Below are 22,113 nucleotides of genomic sequence, written 5' to 3' on the forward strand. Positions count from 1 at the left end.
GAATCTGAAGTTAAAATTTGTAGGAAATGTCTAGAAATTACAAAATAAGCGAAAATAAGGCGTTAGTTGTCGGAATGAAGACCCTCGATTTTCTCAATTTTTTTTTTTCACTGTTTGCCTAACCTATACCGCGTTTGGTAGAACCTGTCCCTCTTCCCGCGCTAGGGAGCGCTCAACAGTTTCCGTGCTGGGGAAAGTCAAAGCCAGGCAGCCAATTAAAATACGCAACGTCGCAACAGCGTCTACGTAAGCGCCTCTCTTCTGGCTTTCATTCGCTCCTCGCTGCCCAGCAGACGATTTTTTCCTCGTTTCTCATCGGCACCGAAACTGTTGAGCACTCCCTAGCGCGGGAAGAGGGACAGGTTCTACCAAACGTGGTATAACCACATGCCAATGGTTCATAGGGCTAGCGCCAATGGTTCGTGAGGCTAGCATCAATGGTTCGCAATTTCTAGAAGATTCCGACAAATTTTAACTTCAGATTCGTGATTAGGATGCCTCAATTAGTGACTATGTCAAATATGAAGAAAATCGGAGAGGGGTCCGGTCATCTCAAGTCATACCCCAATTTCTAACGAAAATAATGTCTATTTCTTACATTAACGAATACTTACTGCTGTTCCTTATTTCCTACAAACCATCCACGGGTAGCCACAAAAACCATTGATGTTAGCCCAAAAATTCACGATAGCCCCACGAACCACCACGGGGACGAGGTATGCCTACTAGGTTAGGTTAGGCCTATTAGGTTAGGTTCCATTAGCACTCCTTTCGTTCAATTTAGCATATATGGACAACATCGGCTTGTAGCAGCAGCAATAGCGTGTATTATGCTCTTGTGCACAAAGCAAATGGCGGCAGCAGCAATAGCACATCGGAAATAGATTTTCGTAGAAAACCACATGCATTCGCATTAAAATGGATCAAACCTACATTCCCGAACATCAACAACGCTACAGAAAATGATTTGCGTTAGTACTTTCTCCTGTAAATTCTGTCTCCGGTATAGTCAAGTGTTACCGGGAGATTGCCTAATTACTAAGGCTTCCTGTAATTTTTGCTTTTAGTTCTCACACTTCATCTGTATGAACAACGTTGCGAGTACCTGTACAATATAATGGATACATAGGCTATAATAACCTTCTGATAAGGGTTTGTGGTAAAATCTGTTTGATACTTGTTTACTATCCTTCGGACACATTTATTTATTTTTACAGAAGAAACTACTTATCGTAATAAGTTCCTGTAGCATTGTCGAACATCGGGAAGGTGTTTTGTGTGATGTGGGAATGTTTCATAGCTGAAATTCATGTTGTTCGTTGAAAATTAATTCTCCGATGGAGAATAGCTAGCCCCACAAACCATTCGCGCATGGATAGGTTAGGAAACATAGGTAAAATTTGGTGTCGTGTTAGTATCAGGATCTAGAAATCGGAAATAATTGCGAACCATTGGCGCTAGCCCCACAAATCATTGGCACGTGGTTAGGTTAGTTCTGTTAGGTTAGGAAACATAGTTAAAATTTGGTGTCGTGTTAGTATCAGGATCTAGAAATTGGAAATAATTGCGAACCATTGGCGCTAGCCCCATGAACCATTGGCGCATGGTTAGGTTAGTTCGTCTCAGGCAAGTGAAAAGGCCTATCAGAAAGACGTAGTGGTAATGTGAAAAATTGCAATTAATTTCATCAAAACAATGTTGATACACCTTCAGGAATGTTCCGCGAAGCAGATACGATTGTCAAAAATTGACGAAACGAAAAAAATTCAGGTGTCCGAAGGATAGTAAATTTTTACCATGTATTTTACATAAAACAAAAAATCAGTCGATCATGATTATTAAGCCCACTTTATGCACAGTAAGGTTAATCGGGACTGGACCTACAGTTTAAAGTGACACCAGGTATCGAACCTGGGACACTTTCATAATAAACAAAGCCTCGTACCCTACATATCTATTTTGTCCGAAGGCGTACGGTTTTGTCATTCTGGTTATTGGTTTCCCTGAAGTAGATCAACAACACCTCAAAAGATCGCTTCTGTAGCAATTACTTCCGAGTAGTTCCATCCTGGTGGCATCCATGATTGAAAAATGAATTACGAATTCAATCTGAATTTTCCTACTTACGTATAAGAGTGGAATACCTTTGGAAAAATATGAAATCACATTCAATATATTATTATTACTTAATATAGGGTTAAACTCAATTTTAAATAAGAAATTCAAGACGTCTCAACCAATAACATTACGTGAGAGCTTGTTGATTGCCATATCTCTCGTTGCTATGGTAACGTCTCCGGAAGTTGCACGTCGTATCATAGGTGCCAACCGCAGAGAAATTTTGTTAAACCTAGCAAAATTCGAACCGTAACATTAATAACAGTGTGACTGAGTGTCCCTGCTATGTTTTAATATAGAACAGTTTGGAGGATGCTTTCATGATGATTTCTGTGATCCCATTAATCATTTCTAGTCTGTGATCCCACCCACCACATTGGCATTTCAGAACTTGTCTAGCACTTTCCTAATAGTGAGACGGCAACACTGAGCGTAGATCAATCTAAGGTATAATCATTGCGTGAGTAAAGCTTTCTTAAAAAGTAGATTGTTATCCTTTACGCACAAAATGAAATTTCGAGAAATTTTTGGAATGAAGAAATCGCAGGCCAAAGCAGGCGGTAAGAATATTGCTGCCCGGGCGAATGGAAAAATCAGCAGAAAACCGCCTATGATGAAGAAGTTCCAGAAATTGTCAAAGTGGAAGGCATCTGATTTAAAAAGATATGCCACAAATGAAAGAGGTAAATATCTCGGTACGGTTCTTGGTTAAGCGGTAAGTAGGAAGTATGCAATGTTCAATATAAGGAGGGCAACTCTTCATGTGTTGTGCCGAAAGTATGGTCTTCATATACGCTTGCCTTTGAAAAGAAAATGCTGTGTCAGGATCTATTTTTCTAATTTGGGCCCAAGTTCTGATTGTTTCATCCAGAGGTAACCGTTCCGATTGTTTTATAATTTCTCCTAGCACAAAGACTAATTATCGTAGAATTTTGAAAATCATTGTCACACGAAATTTGAACATTCCTTAAAGTAATGAGCACTGTTTGGATTCTAAAAAAAAAGTTATTTATGTTGAAACAAAACAAAAAAAAATACTTGAAAATTACCTTACGCACTTCTCATGGACAGGATATTCTCCGTCGACAAGTTGCAATAAATATCGTAGAAGCATGTGAATGAATGTAGAAGTACATCGGAACCTTAGTAGAATGACATTTTTTTTTATTTGAAAACTATTTTCTTTAATTATAAAATAATATATCATGTGTTAGGTGGAATATGGTTTCTTCCTTATTTATCTTCAGGTGGTTTAATTAATAGTTCATTTGTTATAGGCAGTGGGTATATTAATGCATTTAGGGACTTTATTTTAAAGCTAAGGGAACCAAGCCTAACCTAACCACGAAAGCATATATTGAACAAAACCTTAAGTAATCGCTAAAACTCCACAGTATGTGTTAACAGATGTATATCAAAATCAAATCATGTAAAAATTGCATTCGTAGCATGATGAAATCACAATAAAACAAAAGGAACTTGGGCCAATCCCGATTTCATCATGGTACACAGGTATGTTTTTCATCGTTCGATTTCATATTTATGTCTGTTAACATATTCATGGGAGTTTTAGCGATTACTTCATGCATGTTTGCTTGAAAATTGTTTTTCACTTCCGTATACTTCTGTATGATTCTTCTCCTGAATCCAGCCATTCCTTTACTGTCGTCTTGATTATGACTGTTGCTTCCGCCATGTAGTTCCCAAATGTTGGTGTGAAGGGATCTAATAGTTAGGTTATACGAGTCAGGTTTAAGGGTCTTAGTATGCAAATAAATTTTAGTTTCTTCACGTCCAAGGACTTCCGTCTGTGTACAAATAACAGTACATGATAATATGGGACATGTCTATACATTACAGTACTACATTAATAGATCTTACACATACAAATGCAAAATACAAAAAAAAAAAAAAATTGGGCTTTTCTTGATTGTTATATCAAAATCACAAAAACAAGCATAACATGAAGATACGGAGCAAATTTACAGTACCGGAAGTTTCTCCAATTTGTTTGAAATTCAGCATACTCACTAATTTTGGCCTCCTAATCACGAATCTGCAGTTAAAATATTGCGCTCATGTGTAGAAATTTCAAAATGAGTGAAATTGAGTGGTCCGCGATCAGCACAATTGCTCATTATTTACCAGAAAATTTTCTGTTTCAAATACTTAAAAAATGATATATACACCCCTGATATTGCTAAGACCCCAAATTTTAACTATGCTAACCTAACCTAACCTAACCTTACCATGAATGATTCTTGGGGCTATCCGTCAATGGTGTATACACCTGTGCATGGTCTTACGACCTCAAATTTTGACTATATTTGCCTAACCTAATCTTACCTGAATGGTCAGTGGGTCTATCCGTCAATGGTTTTCCGGTAATTGCGACAAGGAACCGATGAGAAATCTTATTTTTGTATCCTGCAATTTTACGATCAATGCACTGTTGCTAAACTTACCTCGAATGAAATCAGTTCGCATTCCATATCCTCTTCTACATCGTGATTGTCACTTTCACTTCTGTCGTTTTCGTCCTCGACGCATTTCTCTGTGGGATCGTTTTGGGCCGTAAGTTTCTTAATTAGCCCACGACCATCCTCCTCCACACTACACCTGATATGTCCAACATTCACAACTTTTTTACTGCTCCCTTCCACCATTCTAACACGATCTGTGCTCTCCAAGTATGAAATCAACACTGTGACAACGCTGAAGACACAGTAACTGATTACGAACGTCAATTGTCCATATCAACAAATATGGTTTCCATATTTCTATACGGAGAATAATTGTGAGAATTGAAGCTGTTTTCTTGCAATTTCTACACGTGAGCGCCAAATTTTAACTGCACATTCGTGATTAGGAGGCCAAAATTAGTAACTATACCAAATTTCAAACAAATCGGAGATACTTCCGGTATTGTAAATATATGCCAAAGATACAAAACAATACTACTAGGTGAAGCTAATTACCCAGGTTTCTTTTGACATTTAAATTTGCAAGAATAATATGTGATTGTACTACATTAGAGTTACTCACATTTTGTCGTATATAAGAGTCACTTCCATGTGTTCAGCTATATATTAAAAAAACATATTTTAGAAGCATGGATTTTTACTTGTGCTTGAATGTGATCAATTTTGTTTCTCCTCATATCTTGTGGTAGTTTTTCAATGGAAGAGTTTAGGGAACCTTTTTACATCTCTTAAGTGTTTTGATGGTTAGGTTAGGTGGGCCAGATTTAGGGCTTTTAGCATTACAATAATTTCTCTAAATTATTTTAACATCTCTGGTCAGTGGCATGCCCGAGGGAGGGAGGGGGTTTGGGGGTCGTAAAACCCTGTTTGGCCCAGTATTCCTTAAAAATAAGAATGTCAAATGTAGGACAAGATGGCAAAATGAGAGTTTACTATCAAAAAGTGTACGTATCTCCTCCCTTTCAAAAATCCTGGACATGCTTCTGTCTCTGGTGCTGGTCTCAAGCATGATACCAATTTGAGCCTCATGTCAACAGTATTCTGAGGATTGCCTTGTTGATGGGAAGTGGGGATATTTGCTTCAAGTGCCTTTCACATCATCTTTTCACCCATAAATATGCGCAGGATATTTGGGAACTGCAAACAGTGCTAATTGCTTTCACAAAGCATCAAACTGACTTCCACAATCATTTACACTACACTCTCTCTTCCTTCTATGGATGAAAAAAGCCTTGTCTGTGGGAAATGCAGATGCTTGCATAAGGTACTGTTTACGTGTTTTTTTTTTCCGCTGATAAATTGCACTTTTCCAAGCAACCATTCTGTAAATTACCACTGTCTAAAGTGCTCCTTTTGCATGGAATGCTTTGTGTGCATATGTAGGAGATAATGGAGAAAGAGGGAATACTAAAGCAATCCTAACCTTCTTAAAAGTTACAAATAGTAGCATGGTAAGCCTGTGGGAATGTTATTATATTTCTGAGAGCACAAAGCACAACTAACTTAACCTACTATAGGAGTGGCGTGGGAAAAAATCATTGTGCACCAAAAATTGTGCTAAATATTGAAGAGAGATTTTCGATATGTGCTTATAGGCATGTATGGAATTCAATTCATGTAGAAAATGGATGTATATTATGTTCCAAACAGTATTTGTTTTTTTGTTTCTTTTTTGTGATTGTGTATGATTTTGTATGCTTGGATTTCTTCCATTGTTCTGTGTAGTTTAAAAGAGCCAATAAGGTTTGAACTTTCAGCCCTCCCCCATGCGACGAGGGAGGAAGTATAAATATGGCCTCTGGCAGAGGACAGGACAGAGAGTGTTTATGAACCAGGTAGCAGAAGGGAGAGTGATCTTCGGTCTCCAGTGGCCTCCCATGAGAAAAAGCATCCCGAGGCAGTTCTGCCGATGCTTATTTATTTATTTATTTATTTACTCAGAGTTTCAGATATAGTCTTATTTGGCCATTTTACACTGAAACAACATAAAGTAGAAACAAAAAATAACAAAAGATAAAAACAATAACAAGATGGGATAGATTTACATGTTCTTCGTCAGTAATATACAAAAATTACGTTCAGGAAGGAATATATCTACATTCAGGGGAAGTTTGTTGTAGATTTCTGGGAGCCTGTAAAACAAGGAGCGTTGTAGAAGGGATAGCCTAGTGGTTGGGTTGTGGAAGAGTTGCAGGTTGCACGTTAGCTTTTGGGGTACCCTAAGTGAGAATTCACTGATTAGGAGATCTGTTCTGATTTTGCCATTTATTATTTTGTATAAAAATTTCATGTCAGCTAGATCACGACGAAAGGATGGCGTGTGAATATTCAGAGCAGCCATGGTGTCTGATTTGGATACATGTCGAAAGGAAGGTATTCTATGGCGAACAATTGCAAGAAAGAAACTGAGAACAGAATCTATTCTGGTGAGATTAGTTTTTGAGGCCATTGCCCAAATTGGGGAACAGTATTCGAGGATGGGCGAGATGAAAGATTTAAAGAATAAAGCAAGAGATGATGGGTTTTGAATTTCGCTAAATCTGTATAGAAGACCGAGAAGGCGCATGGCTTTTTTAGTGGTAGCAATAATATGATAATTAAGTGAGTTTTTCATCCATGATAATACCTAGGTCCTTTTGGGTGGAAACGTTTTGGATTGGATTGTTTTCAATAGAATAAGTAGACACCACTTTGTTCTTTTTTAGGGAATAAGTAAGGAAAGAGCATTTCTGAGGGTTTAGTTCTAAATTCCACTGACGACACCACTTAACAAGTTCTGTGAGAGCATTTTGAAGAATCATCATGTCATGAATCGATGAGATCTCCTTAAAGAGTTTACAATCATCCGCAAACAAAAGTATATTGATAGGGAGGGAGGACAGTTTTTCAGGGAGGTCATCCATGTACAGAAGGAATAGGAGCGGCCCTAAGACACTCCCCTGGGGAACTCCAGACAAAACGGGAAGAAAGTTAGAAGAGGTACCTGAAAGAACAACACGTTGCTCACGCTCATGGAGGTAGTCCTGGAGTAAAGAGAGAAATTTGCCATGGATGTTAAATCTGGATGGTAATTTATGAAGGAGAAATTTATGATTAATTTTGTCAAAGGCTTTCAAAATGTCCAAATATATAGTGTCAAGTTGGGAGTTATTATCAATAGCTCTGGCAGCATGCGAAAGTAAGACGGAAAGATTTGTTAGGCAAGAGCTGCCTGGAAGAAAACCATGTTGTGCTGTGTTGATATATGGTGAAGTAAACTGAAGTAACCTGTTTTTGATGATTTTCTCACAAATAATTGATAGTGGCGATAGAAGTGAGATTGGTCTATAGGATTTTACACATTTTTTATCTCCAGTTTTGTGAATGGGCACAATGTTGGCCTGTTTGAAGTTTTTAGGAAACACACCCTTAGAGAAACATTTGTTGAGTAAGGCAGACAGAGGAAGAGCCAAGGAGTCGGCAGTTTTACGAAGGAATATTGTGGCGATTTCACCTGGACCTAGGGACCGGTGGAGGGGCAATGAAGCGAGAAGGTATTTTACTTCCTCGGGGGATGTTTTGATTGAAGATAGTGTGTGAGGACAGACAGCATTTAAGTGGGGGAGAGGGTCGGAAACTGAGGGAGGTGAGAAGTTCTGATGAAAAAAAACATTGAAAAGTTCGGCTCTTTCTTCTCCACTAGCAATATCAGTATTATGAACAATTTCTTTAGGTATACGTGGGCTTTGTTTTCTTGAATTTAGTAAAGTGAAGAATCTCTTAGGGTTTGTAGTACATTCGGTTGTTATGTTATTTATGTGTTCACTAAATTTTTTTCTGAGTAGGTATTTTGAATGACGTCTGATGTCACAATAGGTACCGTGAGTGTGAACATTAGGGTGCTGCTTCCATAGGTACCAAGCCTGTTTTTTATTTTTTAACACAAAGAGAACTTCTCTGTCGAACCAGACGGGGTATTTGGTAGATCTCGGTCTCGTAGTGGGCACGAAGTCTTTTATCGTGGCATGCAGAATTTCGACAAAGTTCTCAACGGCTTCGTTCACTTCCTCTTCCATCAACAAAAACCAAGGGTAGACATTGAGCGCCCGTTGGATGGCATTCCATGGAGCTTTTCGCCATAGGTGGTGGGGGGGTTGGTTCTGCTTGACGGATTCCTTGTCTTTCTTCGTGGTAGGCAGGTGCATTGTGACGTCGAGTGAGTCATGGTCGGAGGTTAGAAGATATTTTCCTGTAGTTACCTGCATATTAGGCAGGGTTGCCAGTACATAGTCAAGGTTGCTGTCACCACGTGTTTTATGCAAGTTGAACTGGTTTAACCCTATTCCATGAATGAACGTATCAATAAACCACTGATCATTTTGGCATTTTATAGTTCCCGTATTTGGGCTTTCCCAATTGATGGACAGGTTGAAATCACCAAATAGCATAATATCACCACTTGTCATTGCTGCTAATACCGAATCCCTGCAGGCTTCGAGGATGGAAATGGGAGAGTTCTTATGTGGGCGATAATACGATCCAATTAGAAGTTTTTTGTTTTTTTGAAAATTGAGTTCTATCCAAATAATTTCACAGTCCTTGATTAGATCTCTTCGTATTTTACAATTCCATTTAACATTAACGCAGATCATCACTCCTCCACCACGACGACTTGCACGGTCATTTCTAAATACATTGAAATGCTTTAAAAATTGTAATTCACTATCCATCACCGTGTCGTTTAGCCAAGTTTCGGTGAAAACTAAGCAGTCATATTGCAATAGCTCGCTTAAGTGAATGTCGCAGTCAGAAAGTTTGTTTTTTAAACTTTGCACATTCTGGTAATACACGAAAAAAAACAGTATAATTTCCTTGGGAGGGTCCCGGGTTGACATGGATGTCACCGCACAAGAGCACGAGGCACAAGAGTTGAAAGTAACCGAGAGTGGATCGCTTACCTAGCGGTCGTTAGTCCTCGGACGTCCGTAGTCCCATCGCGGCTGCGGTCAGGCCAGAAGAAGTTACAGCGGCCGGAAAATGAAAGTTCCTATATCCTATTTTCCACGTCTCCAATAATGATCCACTGTTGACCATAGATACTTCAGAGTTCTGATTCACTCGTACGTGGTATTGAAAAACACAAATGAAGCACAACACCAAGAAAATAAAACCACAATTTGCAGAGCGAAGAAACAGGCTCCCAGTACTATCCGCCATCTTGTCTTGTGTCCTTACTTTTACTTCCACTTGGCAGTTCTGCCGTGGGGCTCAAGTTAGAGGAATGTAAATAATGTAAATTAGAGAATTATTGGAAGAATCCGAGCCTTGTTTTGTTGAATTGTAAATAAATGTATAAAGCCCATTTCTGCTACTTTTCAGCAATCACCCTGCAACATTAATTGAGCTAGTTCTTGGCTGTGATTGATTCTTTGGTTCCGAGCACTCTGGTGAGGAATGGGATGGGAACCCAGGACTAACGAGCCTATTTATACCTGCCGCAAAATTAGTTTGGTATTGAGAGCTGAAGGAACACGCGTCACGGTGTTGCCATATCATGCGGTACGGTACGGTACGGTACGCAGTGCAGCCGTCTGACGCTGTGTCGAGGAAAACGTGTTATGAAAAGGAACAATGATGAAATGTGTTATTGTTTTTCGAGGAAAACGGAATAACAATGATGACAACAATGATGAATGTGTTATTGTTTTCTCTCTTCATTTCCATATCCCTTACAACATGAACAAATTAACGAAACGAGCATTGTTTACAGGTTACCTTTTCAATCCATTCTGTATATACACTTTCAATAATCATTTCTTTCTGAAGTCCCCGTTAAAGTCTGCCCATCTTTCAATTATACCGCAGCTGAGTTGGTGGGGCGTCTGACTTTCACGTGTGAGACCCTCGGTGGTTTGTGGAACTTTTTCAAATATCCCGAGCAGCTCCGGGGTCGACTCAGCCCAAGTGAGTACCTGGGGCAAACCTGCGGTAAAGGCGGTTGGTGAACCACATCACCTCCATAATATGGCCTAGGTCGAGGTCGAGAATGTGTGGAGCTTTACCTCCACATCCCCATATGTCTACATACTTTACTTTATTTTGCGTCCATTATTTTTTTTGTATGAGAATCCCAGATATTTTATGACTGTCCTTAAAGATGTTTCCCCACCTTGAAAAAATGCCGAGTCTTTCAACGAAACTCGCAGTTTCCCAACAGTGGGATAATCTTTCCTCCTATAATAAGAGTAAATATGGCGACGAATAGCATCTTGCTGAAAGGTATCTAAATTTGTCACGCGTTTATTGATATTCCTCTTCTTTCCTGGGGTTTCCAATTTTGAAGCCTCGCATTTATTTATTTATTTCTACCACATTATATTTTTCTTTCCCTATAGTAACAATAGTGTTCTTAGACACGCCGAAAGCAGCAGCAGTCCTGTCCAGAACTTTATTTACAGAAATGATTGGAGCCCCATTGTTTTTCTCTTGCTCAAATTATTTGCGCTCAGAACAAACCATCTCCCGCGTTTGTCCTTTGAGAAGAATTCCTTTTTCTTTTAGTGCATGGCCTCTTTGGTACATTGTCATCTCGAGTATTGCCTCCTGTGCTTGACATTCTTCACACAAGCTCACGACACACTCAAGAACACAGAAAATTATGTACAAAAAATAACAACTAAAACAACACGCTATATATAACAAAGAATACTCTAAATTCAATAAACACTAAACAACGGACCGGTTAAAATATCACAGCAACGCAACAAACAAACAACACGTCCTCTCCCAACAACATGAAATCTGATCGCAGGAAGAATCGCCAGATAAGCGGCAACACCGAGATAAACGTTGTCTGTTGCTAGGTAACCAGGGCTTGGGTGAAGCACTGGGAAGATTTTGATTGGCTCGCATGCCAGCAACCCACCCTCCCGCAGTGCCGTAGACCCGATTTCAACACGTGCTTCCCAAGCGTCAATACCAAACTAATTTTGCGGCAGGTATAGTTGTTTATTTGGGCTTTTTCTGCCAGAAGCGGCCCTGTAAGGGACAATTACGAAGGCAGTTCAGAAAAAAAAAACGCGGTTTGGTTATCAATGACAGGCACTTGTACAGTTGGGAGCTGAGAAGACTGCAAGGCTGAGGAATGCGAAACTGACCTGCCTGTTGTCGCCGTGCGCAGCCAGCTCGTCTTCCCTTCAGGGTGGCAGCGACATAAATAAAAAAGGCATGGTACGAAACCGAATTGCAAATGAATGGAACATATTACATAGTAACAAGTGAAAGCAATACTAATAATGGAATAAAACTTCACAAATCAAAGCAATCTGCTTCCAACGTGACTAAGAAAGTAAGGGTGTGTGCGTGCTTTTTGTGTATTTCCTAGCGTCTTGTCAATGCTTCTTTCCTGGACATGGATCAATTAATTTTAACTTATGCAGGGTAGTACATTTTCTCCCTCGTTTGTATTTACATTTTGGTATGTAGCATCGCTTTTCTGCAACTTTCGGATTATGGAACATGAAGTTGTAATGTCTCGGCCCCATTGATTTATTCACCAACTACGCCCTAACACCCATGGGCGTCCGCAAGGGGGGGGGGCAAGAAGGGGCCACGCCCCCCCCCCTGGAAAATGAATGTGTACATAAAAATTATATAATTCACACATAATGTCATTTCAATCACAGTAATTTATGTTAATTATTATAAATTCGTTGAAGAAACATGATAATTTCAGACTGAAACAGTGTTTTTTGAGGGGTCATCACTATTTTAGATGAAAATATGTGTCCTTTGCCCCTCCCTGGAAAAAAATACCTTGCTTGCCCCTCCCTGGAAAGAATCCTGCGGACGTCCATGCTAACACCCCACACAATTTTTATAAAAGGACAAATTTATGGTCATTTTGGCTCTAAGTATACCTTTTCACACACATAAACACAAACTTACACCCCTCAAATAAAAAAAAAATCTGAATAAACCTTTGCTCAACCCCCGAGTCGGCTTTCCCTCTTTTCGTTGCATGTTAATTCTATTGATAGTTAACCTTCAGCGACCCAGTTTACTAGATATAGTCTGCTCTATACATATACATTTACTTATACACACACGCCAGAACATTCATTCGATTTTTAAAACAAATTCATTTCGGAAAACACGGAAGAAGTGTGAATTCCTATGCCGTTGCTGGTCTTTGAGATGTCCCGTGGCTGACATCATCCGTGGAGGTTCAAGAATAGTTCCGAACTTTTCCGAAGGCCAGACTGCACCTCACACTGTAAGTTCCGATTCCATTATCAGATTCTCACCCTTTCCTACAGGGACTTCTGTATGTCTGGAAACACTGAAAAATTGAACACCCAAGTCGAAGCTTCCCTCTCCACACTACCTCCCCGTTCACCCCCGAACCTCACCCCGCACTGGCAGTCTTCTCAGCTCCCAACTGTAGATACAGAACTTTTATTATACACATTAGAAAAGTACAACATTACATTACTTTTCGACATAATCACCATTCAAGTTGAGGCACTTGTCATAATATTTTACAAGGTTTGAAATTCCTTCTGCAAAAAAAAACCTCCTGCCTGGGAACGAAGCCACCCTCTAACAGCATCGTGAAGCGCATTGTCAATGTCAAAGCAGTGTGACACAAGCCACTGTTTCATGTGCCTGAAGAGGTGGTAATCGCTCGGCACCAAATCTGGGCTATAGGGAGGATGATCAAAAAACATTTCAATGGAACTGTTCCAAAAGTTATTGAGTGTGAATGAGCGTTATCATGAACCAACACCACACCGGAAGTCAGAATGCCCTAACGCTTGTTCTGGTGGCTCATGGGAGTTGTTGTAACGTTTGATAGTAGACTTCTGAATTGATGGTTGAACCACACTCCATGAACTTCACTAACAGTACTCCTTTGGCATCCCAGAAGACTGTTGCCATAACCTTTCTGGCAGACAATGTTTGCCGAGCTTTTTTGGGTTTCTTTGGTGATTGCATATGACCCCACTCCATTGATTGCTGTTTGGTTTCAGAGTTCACATACGACACCCACGTCTCATTGCCAGTCACAATTCTAAGAAATTGTTTCATAATGTGAGAGAAAGTCCAAAGCACAACCCATTTGGTGTTTTTTGTGCTCCTCAGAAAGGAGTTTTGGAACCCAACGAGCACAGAACTAGTGGTATCCCAACTTTTCTGTCACCACTTCATACAAAACAGTCTGAGAAATTTGGGGGAAAGCAAACAAAGTTCAGATATCGTGAACCAATGGACTTCACGGACCGTTTTGTCAATTTCCTGCACGAATTCATTGCTGACTACAGATGAGCGACCACTTCATGCCACATTGTGCACGTCAGTTCGTCCATCTTTAAACATATGACACCTTCTCTCATCATGTTTGGTTCATAAACATTACACAGTTCACCATGAATCGAAGCTGCCGAAAGTTTTTTTGTACACAGAAATCGTAATACTGCATGCTTTTCACATTTGGTGGGATTTTCTATTGGAGTGTTCCTTTTCAATTGTTATAGCGGATGAGTAAACTGCAACACAGCCTTCTCCTTCCACTGCTCACTGCCTACTGAACTACTGTGCACAGCACCACCGGAATGACGTTGCTATCCCCAGCTATTTCTCGCACATGCGCAAATGGAGGTTTTTTTCCGAATTGCCCTTGTATGATAATATCAGAATTATCCAATCGTAATGTACTTGGGTGGAATTAAATTCTAGGCACATATTGGAAGATACATCTTGCTGTCTGCATCTTCTGTACAGGCTGTCTTTACCATCCCTAGTGAGCAGCCATTTGCTGTCTTGTCATCTAGGATATGGATTGCTACTGCCATCTATGAGACAGTTCTAAAGTCAGTTTGAATAATAAATGTAAAGGTTCCATTTATATCCCCACCTGGTGACTGCATGACCTTGTAGCTGGTGGCGAGGCTTGCACACTCTGATGATCCAGTATGCTATACTGGTGGCAACATTGGTGTTCAGACGAATTGTCATTTGTATTAATCTTGCTGCCATGCAGTATGCACCTAAACTAGTTTTTACTCACACTTTTCCTTTTAACACAATAATAACCATTTATACCAGCCCTGGACACCTTTTTTGTGAAACAATACTCAAATTTCAAGAACGTGGAAGTATGCTTGGTTTCTTTTTACAATATGATATATTATTTATATAAAACAGTTCAAGTTTAGGTTAGAAAGGCTTCTCAGTGAGGTAAGGTACCCAACTGAAATTCATCTCCCCTAACTTACTTCCGGATCAGTAGTGTTACTTACACATTTTGCCTCCCAAACCAAGTTTCAGTTCATTAAAACAAGAGCTTTTTTTTTTTCTAAAATATAATTCACACCTATGTCTATATTGGGTGTATAAGGTTAAGACAACAGACAAACTGTAAAAAAATAAATTATAATGATATATGAAAATACTGGGTGCACTGTTTCTATAAAAAGTACAATGTTGTTAAATGCCCATTACCAGTACCCTGCTAACAAGTCTGTGATGTTGAGAAAATTCCAACAACTATTTTGTGTGTTCGTTACATCTTCTCAATGTCCCCTGAGAGCCAAATTACAGGTGGATAATCTTGTTATTACATCCAAAATCCATTTAAAGATTTTGCCCCACTTATCCAACCATTGGTGCAATATTGTTTGAACATCTTTATGATTTTTCCAGGCACTATATGTTACACATGCATTCATGTGAATTCGGCACACTTCACGTTCGATTTTTAACTTAAACCCTTCCAATCATTAAGTGTTTATCGAACCTATAGGCAAATAACCTGCATGGTCCACGATAAACAGATCTCCTAATCAGTGAATTCACACTTAGTGTACCCCAAACTCTGCTAATGAAGGTTTTCTAATCTGGAAATCCACCTTCTACTTTTCTAGGGATTAACATTTTCTCTTTGCAGTTGTTGGGTCATAAAAATATCTAATATGTTTGGCTGAAAATATATTTGTCACGTCCTGGGGTGAGACAGAGGCACCACCTGTGTGGTGGGGATCGTCGGCCGGTCACTCTACTCTGCCTAGCTTTCCATATACGGAGTTCAGGGGAAGAGTAGGAGACATACCTTTCTCTGATATGCCTACGGACTATTTTAGTGCAAAAAGCTATAAAGTTAGTGACTTCATTATAACAACATTAAGGGGGGGGAATGTGTAAGTGCGAGAGGTATTCCTTAATGGAAGGACAAAAGAGACTGAAGTGTCTGTGTGTGGGAAATACTTACATTAAATATTATTATCCCAGATGTCTCTCTCTGCTCTGGTGGCAGGAGTGCCTTCATACGCACGACTGCTCCAGGTATTCTTAGCTCTTCATCTTAGGGTAAACCTTTAGTCTAGTACTTTAACAACAGTCACTGTACTCAGATGATATTGAAAATCATGGGGAATAACAGTAAAGCGAATCGTTGGATTTTATAGTTTAATAAGCAACGAAACAAATAAAGAATAAAAATAAGATGTGATACAAGGATCATGACCTACAAGCTTTTAAGGCGTAATGATGATTACAATATTATTACATTGACCCCTGGGGGTTTTTGTGTTCATTACATTTTAAGACACTGTGCTAAAGGAAATGAATCCTTCAGTTTCTACAGTGTAAACGACAACATAAGGGCAGGCGTACAAATATGGCCCTTCTGACGTTAGTTCGCTTGATCCAAACATAGCTCTCCTAATAACGGAGGTGTGTCATTATACCAACGAATTTACTAATTACAATCCTAGCTAATTCTGGGTGTATGTGTTAGTGTAATGTATGGGCAGAGAGTGTGCCATACTTGGAATATAGAGGAGTTTATCTCCTGGAGGAGTAAGTTAGTTACCATACTAAGTATTCATTAAATAGTTACAAAATATCATTCTTACCTTCGTAAGAAGGGTCTGTTACCACCGAAGAATCTCAGCGATCGTCTCTGGTGAGGGTGTCGATGAGGGTAACAGACTGAATTCAAACGCTTCGAGCATGATGTTTTAAAGTCAGATTATCATCAAGTGGGAGGTTCCTTATTCTGTGCAGTGCTCGCCCACGGGTCAAAAGGAAGGAGGATAGTGGCGGAATGGAGGGCAGAACCACAAAAGGGAAAAAGGGGGATTTAAGCCATATGTGCGTTGGTGACGCCATATCCTATGCTTGGTAACAAGGTTCCTGTTGTGCCCTATGTGCTTACGCCGGGGAGTTATTACTCTAGCAGGATATCGGCGGAACCAAAAGGGTATCTGTTCCATCTGATTTATATGTCTGGGGTGGTTAGACATCAACTAACCTTCAACCTTCCTAGTACGGTGCTGACAAATAATCCCTTCATTCAAAGTTCGTATTACCACATGTGCACAGGCTGGGATCTAACAGGGGTCCTATCATGATCAGTATTCAGTTCCAAAGTTCTTAGAAATTAAATATGGCATGCTCGGATATAAGTTGTAGGCCCTGAAACAAAAATCTACCTAGGGAGCGTACAGGGTGATCACTGCCAGAGAGGACTCCGTTTGCAATTTAGAATAAAATGAGAAAAGAAATGTCCAAATTTCTGGAGGTGACATATTTTAATGCCAATTTAATTTATCTTCTTACTGCACCTCCGAAGCTTGTGCATCTTCCTCCCCCCTCCTGCACTGTGGGGGTGTTATTTACGTCCCTGTTCTGGATCCACCACTGACTCACTGCAGATATAACCAAAATTGTTTGAGTGGTTAACACACTTTAGCTCAATTCACATTTATGCTCAGATTACCCTCTGCTAATGGCGCAACCTGCAAGTCTTCCACAACCCTACCACTAGGCTATCCCTTCTACAATGCTCCTTGTTTTACAGGCTGCCAGAAATCTACAACAAACTTCCACTGGATGTAGATATTTTCCTTCCAGAACATAATTTTTTATGTATTACTGACCAAGAACATGTAAATGTATCCCATCTTGTTATTGTTCGTATCTTTTCTTATTTTTTGTTTCTACTTTGTTGTTTCAGTGTAAAATGGCCAAATAAGACTGTATCTGAAACTCTGAGTAAATAAATAAATAAATAAATAAATAAATAAATAAAAAATACTTTACAGTTAAAAAAGTTCTTTATGGTCCAGAACCCATTTACGCTTCCTGATTTTCTCTCCTGGACCGGAATTGAATTTATTTAAAATTGCTGGAACTTTTAACAACCCTGATTGCACTACTGTTCAGTTGTGTGTATTTTATCCCCAATTCTTATGTTGTGATGAAAGAAAAGAAAATCATCTTAGATGTTACTTGCTCTTCACTATTGAATGTCCCAGAACAGTTTGAATGCTTATGTTTGGAGAGGTGACAGAAATGTACATAGCACAATTATTAAGTTTACAGCAGGTGGAAAATGGTCAGTAAAATCAGTTTTTCATCATAGTCAGTAATTTGTCAGTATATTTCAAAATTGTTCAGTGAAGTAAGTATTTTCTTTTAATGGTTATTAAAGTCAGTACTTTCTGTTTGCACAACTGCAATTTGTTTTTTAATGGAACTTCCGGTTCCATCTTTCTGGTGATGCAGCGATAGTGTCTGCAAAAATTCAAATTTTTTCCACTGTCTCGTGAGTGTTTCCTTTCTCCTTCTTTGCTTTTTATTTAGCCCTTTTGGCCCTCCTTTCTTTTATCCATATATATATTTGGTATGAGATTATACAAAATGCAGTTGCAATTTTAACTCTTAGATGCCGAGGCTGATTTTCCAGGTATTTGCACCAACGGCAAGTGTGTTTTCAGCGGGAAATTTGAAATTCTGCATGTTTCTAATGAAATTTTGGAACTAAGAACATTAGAGGTACGTACAAGTGACACCTCATTTTGTTCAGTCCACTTTGGGCTATAATCCTGATGAGAAAAAATAAATTTTCCGTAATCAGTTAGAAGGAGGAAAGGGGGAAGTAACTATTTTTTACATGAAATTTGAAATTCATCGAACCCCCACACAGGATATGCCAGGATGTGAATCTCCAAAAGGTACCCTCATAATGGGCACCAGGAATGTCAGAAGGTTGTGTGTGTATTGCCAAAAGTGTGTTTTGAAACACCAAAATTGAGAAAGAAGCAATGTTTTTGAAATCAATGAAATAAAAATATCACAATTTTTCGGACATCCCCCCCCCCCCCAATAGTACAGACTCATGCAGAACTCAAAATGTGTATATCCGAATATTATCTGAGACACAGTACGGTATGTCAAAAAGTTGCATACTACGAGAAAATGCTCCTTGTGACAATATGTCACAAGCCGGCATTGGTGCAAATACCTGCTGTGATAATATGTCACAACCTGGCATTTAGGGGTTAATACAGTTTAAATGTTAATTTCAGAAACTGGAAAAGATGAGCAGGGCAAGCGAGTGAAGTTTGATGATAACAAGCTGGTGGAAGTGCTATCATTTGTGGCTTCAGAGAGTGGTAAGATAATGTTTATGAATATAATTTTATCAGTAGTTTTTTATGTATGTTCTTGGGAGTCCTGCGGATAAAAAAAATAATGCCAAAAATATATTCTGGTAAATAGTTTCAGAAATTTTCTTGAATTAGAACCAGAAAGATGGGGTAATATAAAATTTCTATAACATGAAATCAGAGTTCCACTGTACAGTACATGCAAAATGTACAATGAATATCATGTTTACGATTTTCTGCTGCACTCTGCCAGTGTATGCTGATAATGGCATATTTGTACACCAGTTTGCCAATAAAATTTGTAGAGAAATCATTTGACTTAGGAGTCAAATTCGACTGCAGTGTAACTATTTAAGATCATGTAATGGAAATTTATGAAAAGGCAAAGCAAATGCTTGGTTTCATCATGAGGTCATCAAACGATTTTAACAAAAATACTCTGTCAATGTTATTTAAAACCCTTGTAAGACCCATACTTGAACATGCAACCTCAGTATGGACCCCTTATTATGTAAGTTATAGCAACAATTTTAAAAAAGAAAATTTATTAGATGTCTAAATATTAAAAAAAAACTGAATATTAATGAGCATCTGCCCTGGATATTTACTCCAGCTTAAATAAAGATGAGGACTTGTTGACCATTCCCTTGACAGCTTACAGAGTAGAAGAAAACAAACTGATCTACTTCAGTTTGTCTACTTTTTGCATACAAATGTTTCAATGGCAAAATGGATTCGCCAGATATTTTGAGAAATTTATCATTCCAAGTACAAAATCATGATACCAGAAGTAAGCCTCTGCTCAGCACTTCATTCAGTTTCAACAATAAAGGTTATGGTATGTGAATGAATCTCATAGCAAGAGAGAGAAATTCATTTCATGATCAAGTAGACATTTTCGGATATGACCTCCTAAGCTCAAAAAATATATAGTATATATACAAATTCATTTCTTTACTTAATGTAGTAATTAGAGGAGACCTATAATTGGGCAAATAAATGCCTATTGCTCACCCAAACTCACGTAAAGAAATAAATTTGTTTTAAGTGGTAGACTTTTGATCTTGCCACCAAAGTTCCTGTGTCCGAGTTCCAGCCGGGGCATGGGTGTCATTTGTGAATGACCCTCCATCAATTTCATCTATCATCACTGGGTATTACATCCCCTTGTGGTTAACAAAATTATATCTAGTAAGTCTTGAAGCTTTCCTGGCGACAAATTAAAAGATTATCTCAGGCTATCGACTGGGTGAGTTGTGAAAAATATTCCAAGCTTTCGAGAGCTAATGTCACACTCATCTTCAGGGTAGAAGTAAATCTCCCAATTTTCATCAAAATTATATCAATTTACTTCAGCACATTCATTTGTTGTAAAAGTGCATTCACATTATTTCCACCATTAAGTTGAACATAAGGATGTCCAGGATTTGTCAGGTTTTTTCCAGATTTCTTTAATTTCTTAATATTAGGTTGTGCTAGATAAATGGTATGTTATTGAAAATCCAAAATTTTGCTTCATTTGTGTATTTTTATTACTTTTAGTGGCATCTTTGATGAAAGCTGATGGTAAGGATTCCAGCAAGGAAATAATGTGTTGTAAGGTGAGCATGCAAGGATTCTCTTCCAAGGTATTTTTTACATGTATGTTCATGGTAGGGGTCTTCAGTACAAATTTTTCACTTTTTTTTTCAAAATAAATAATAGAGTGGTCAAACTCTATGTGCAAAACTTAAATGTAGTTTTAAGTTCTGACCATTGGTTTTCATTCATTGATAGCAATATTGACCAAAATTATTTTTTAGTCTTCCAGACAAACACCACTTGATGAAACAACCAAAGGTTCCTTATTCATATTACCCTCTCAACCCTTCAGATTCACACAGCTACCCCAAACTCTTCTCTGCACCTTCCGCTTCATTTACATCCTGACCTGCAATATCTTTTCCTGAAGAAAGCACAGCCCTCAACCAAAAATCATCATCCACTGCTGTTGCACCCAAACCCATACTTAGGGATCTTCATTTTGTACAAATGCAATAACACCAAAAGATGTTAATTGTTGCATAAAAATGTTTATGCATGACATGTGCTGGATACTTTTTTCATCCATTCAAAATCATGAAATAGCACAAATTTTGCATGAAATGCAAATTGTGTCCTTTTCACAAATTTTAATGCACTTTGTGCTTAAAGAATGAAAAATTATGAAATCCCATTATTCTTGTGTCTTGGATTTTTTTAAAAAATGTACCATATGTACATGTACATAATGTGCATGTTTTCCACAGTTCTATCCAAAAGAAAACTATGGTGCATTTCATACATGGAATAATTCCAACAGCAACATGAAACCACATGTAAATGTATGATTCCCATATATTTCCACAAAAGCTTGGTTAAAGATAGAAATATGAATATTTGGAAAAATAACATCGAAAAGGAAAAAGAAAAGACTAATTTTTTAAAAAAGTAACACTGAAAAATTAAGGTCCCTACCTGTACTGTTGCCATCCTCAACAATTACCATCACACCACTTCTTCCACTCCTACCAAGTGATACCTCTGTGAGGGAACACTGGGAAAGAGCCTGCAAAATGGCTACCTCCTGTTGAAACCATTTATTAACCATTCCCTTCTGCCTCCCATACCCACTCAACTCTATCCAAACTCCTGACAGCACCCACTCTCCCTCTCGCTCCTCGCCTTCCCTTCCAGCTCTCTACATGGAGCCTTCTGGCTGATGGCCATTTCATTCCACCGCCTGCTCTTTGGATACCATGACAACAATGCGATTGATGCAGATGGAAGCCCATATTTCTTTATCTGGTAAGTGTTTTCTCTTCCACTATTAAACACACACACACACACACACACACACACATAGAGAGAGAGAGCGAGAGAGAGAAATGAGTCATATCTGGTCAGTTGCCAGCCAGAGATGTGGTAGGAAAACCTTCAGTTTTAATCTTTTTAACCCTGTTCATGGCACAATGTGGTGCTTGACCATGAGGAAAAACCCCACTGACACTGTTGTGGGACTGCACCATCAGTGAACAACATGCTTTCTTCCAGTAAAAGTA

The 22,113-nt window shown here is 38.8% G+C and overlaps 1 protein-coding gene across 1 annotated transcript in view; it reads left to right on the plus strand.

Annotated features, from left to right (window-relative positions):
* The first annotated feature begins 2,581 nt into the window (after positions 1–2,581).
* Positions 2,582–22,113, plus strand: part of LOC145983101 (uncharacterized) — a 30,853-nt gene continuing 11,321 nt past the window's right edge. Inside the window, exons 1-4 of the mRNA XM_083116374.1 lie at positions 2,582–2,801; positions 18,953–19,039; positions 20,576–20,634; positions 20,836–21,859. Of these exons, the coding sequence (XP_082972500.1) occupies positions 2,627–2,801; positions 18,953–19,039; positions 20,576–20,634; positions 20,836–20,982 (468 nt within the window). The 5' untranslated portion in view covers positions 2,582–2,626 and the 3' untranslated portion in view covers positions 20,983–21,859. The remainder of the gene's footprint in view (positions 2,802–18,952; positions 19,040–20,575; positions 20,635–20,835; positions 21,860–22,113) is intronic.

The sequence above is a fragment of the Lepisma saccharinum genome, unplaced genomic scaffold, assembly GCF_977018435.1.
Source record: "Lepisma saccharinum unplaced genomic scaffold, izLepSacc3.1 HAP1_SCAFFOLD_647, whole genome shotgun sequence".
NCBI classification, from domain to species: domain Eukaryota; kingdom Metazoa; phylum Arthropoda; class Insecta; order Zygentoma; family Lepismatidae; genus Lepisma; species Lepisma saccharinum.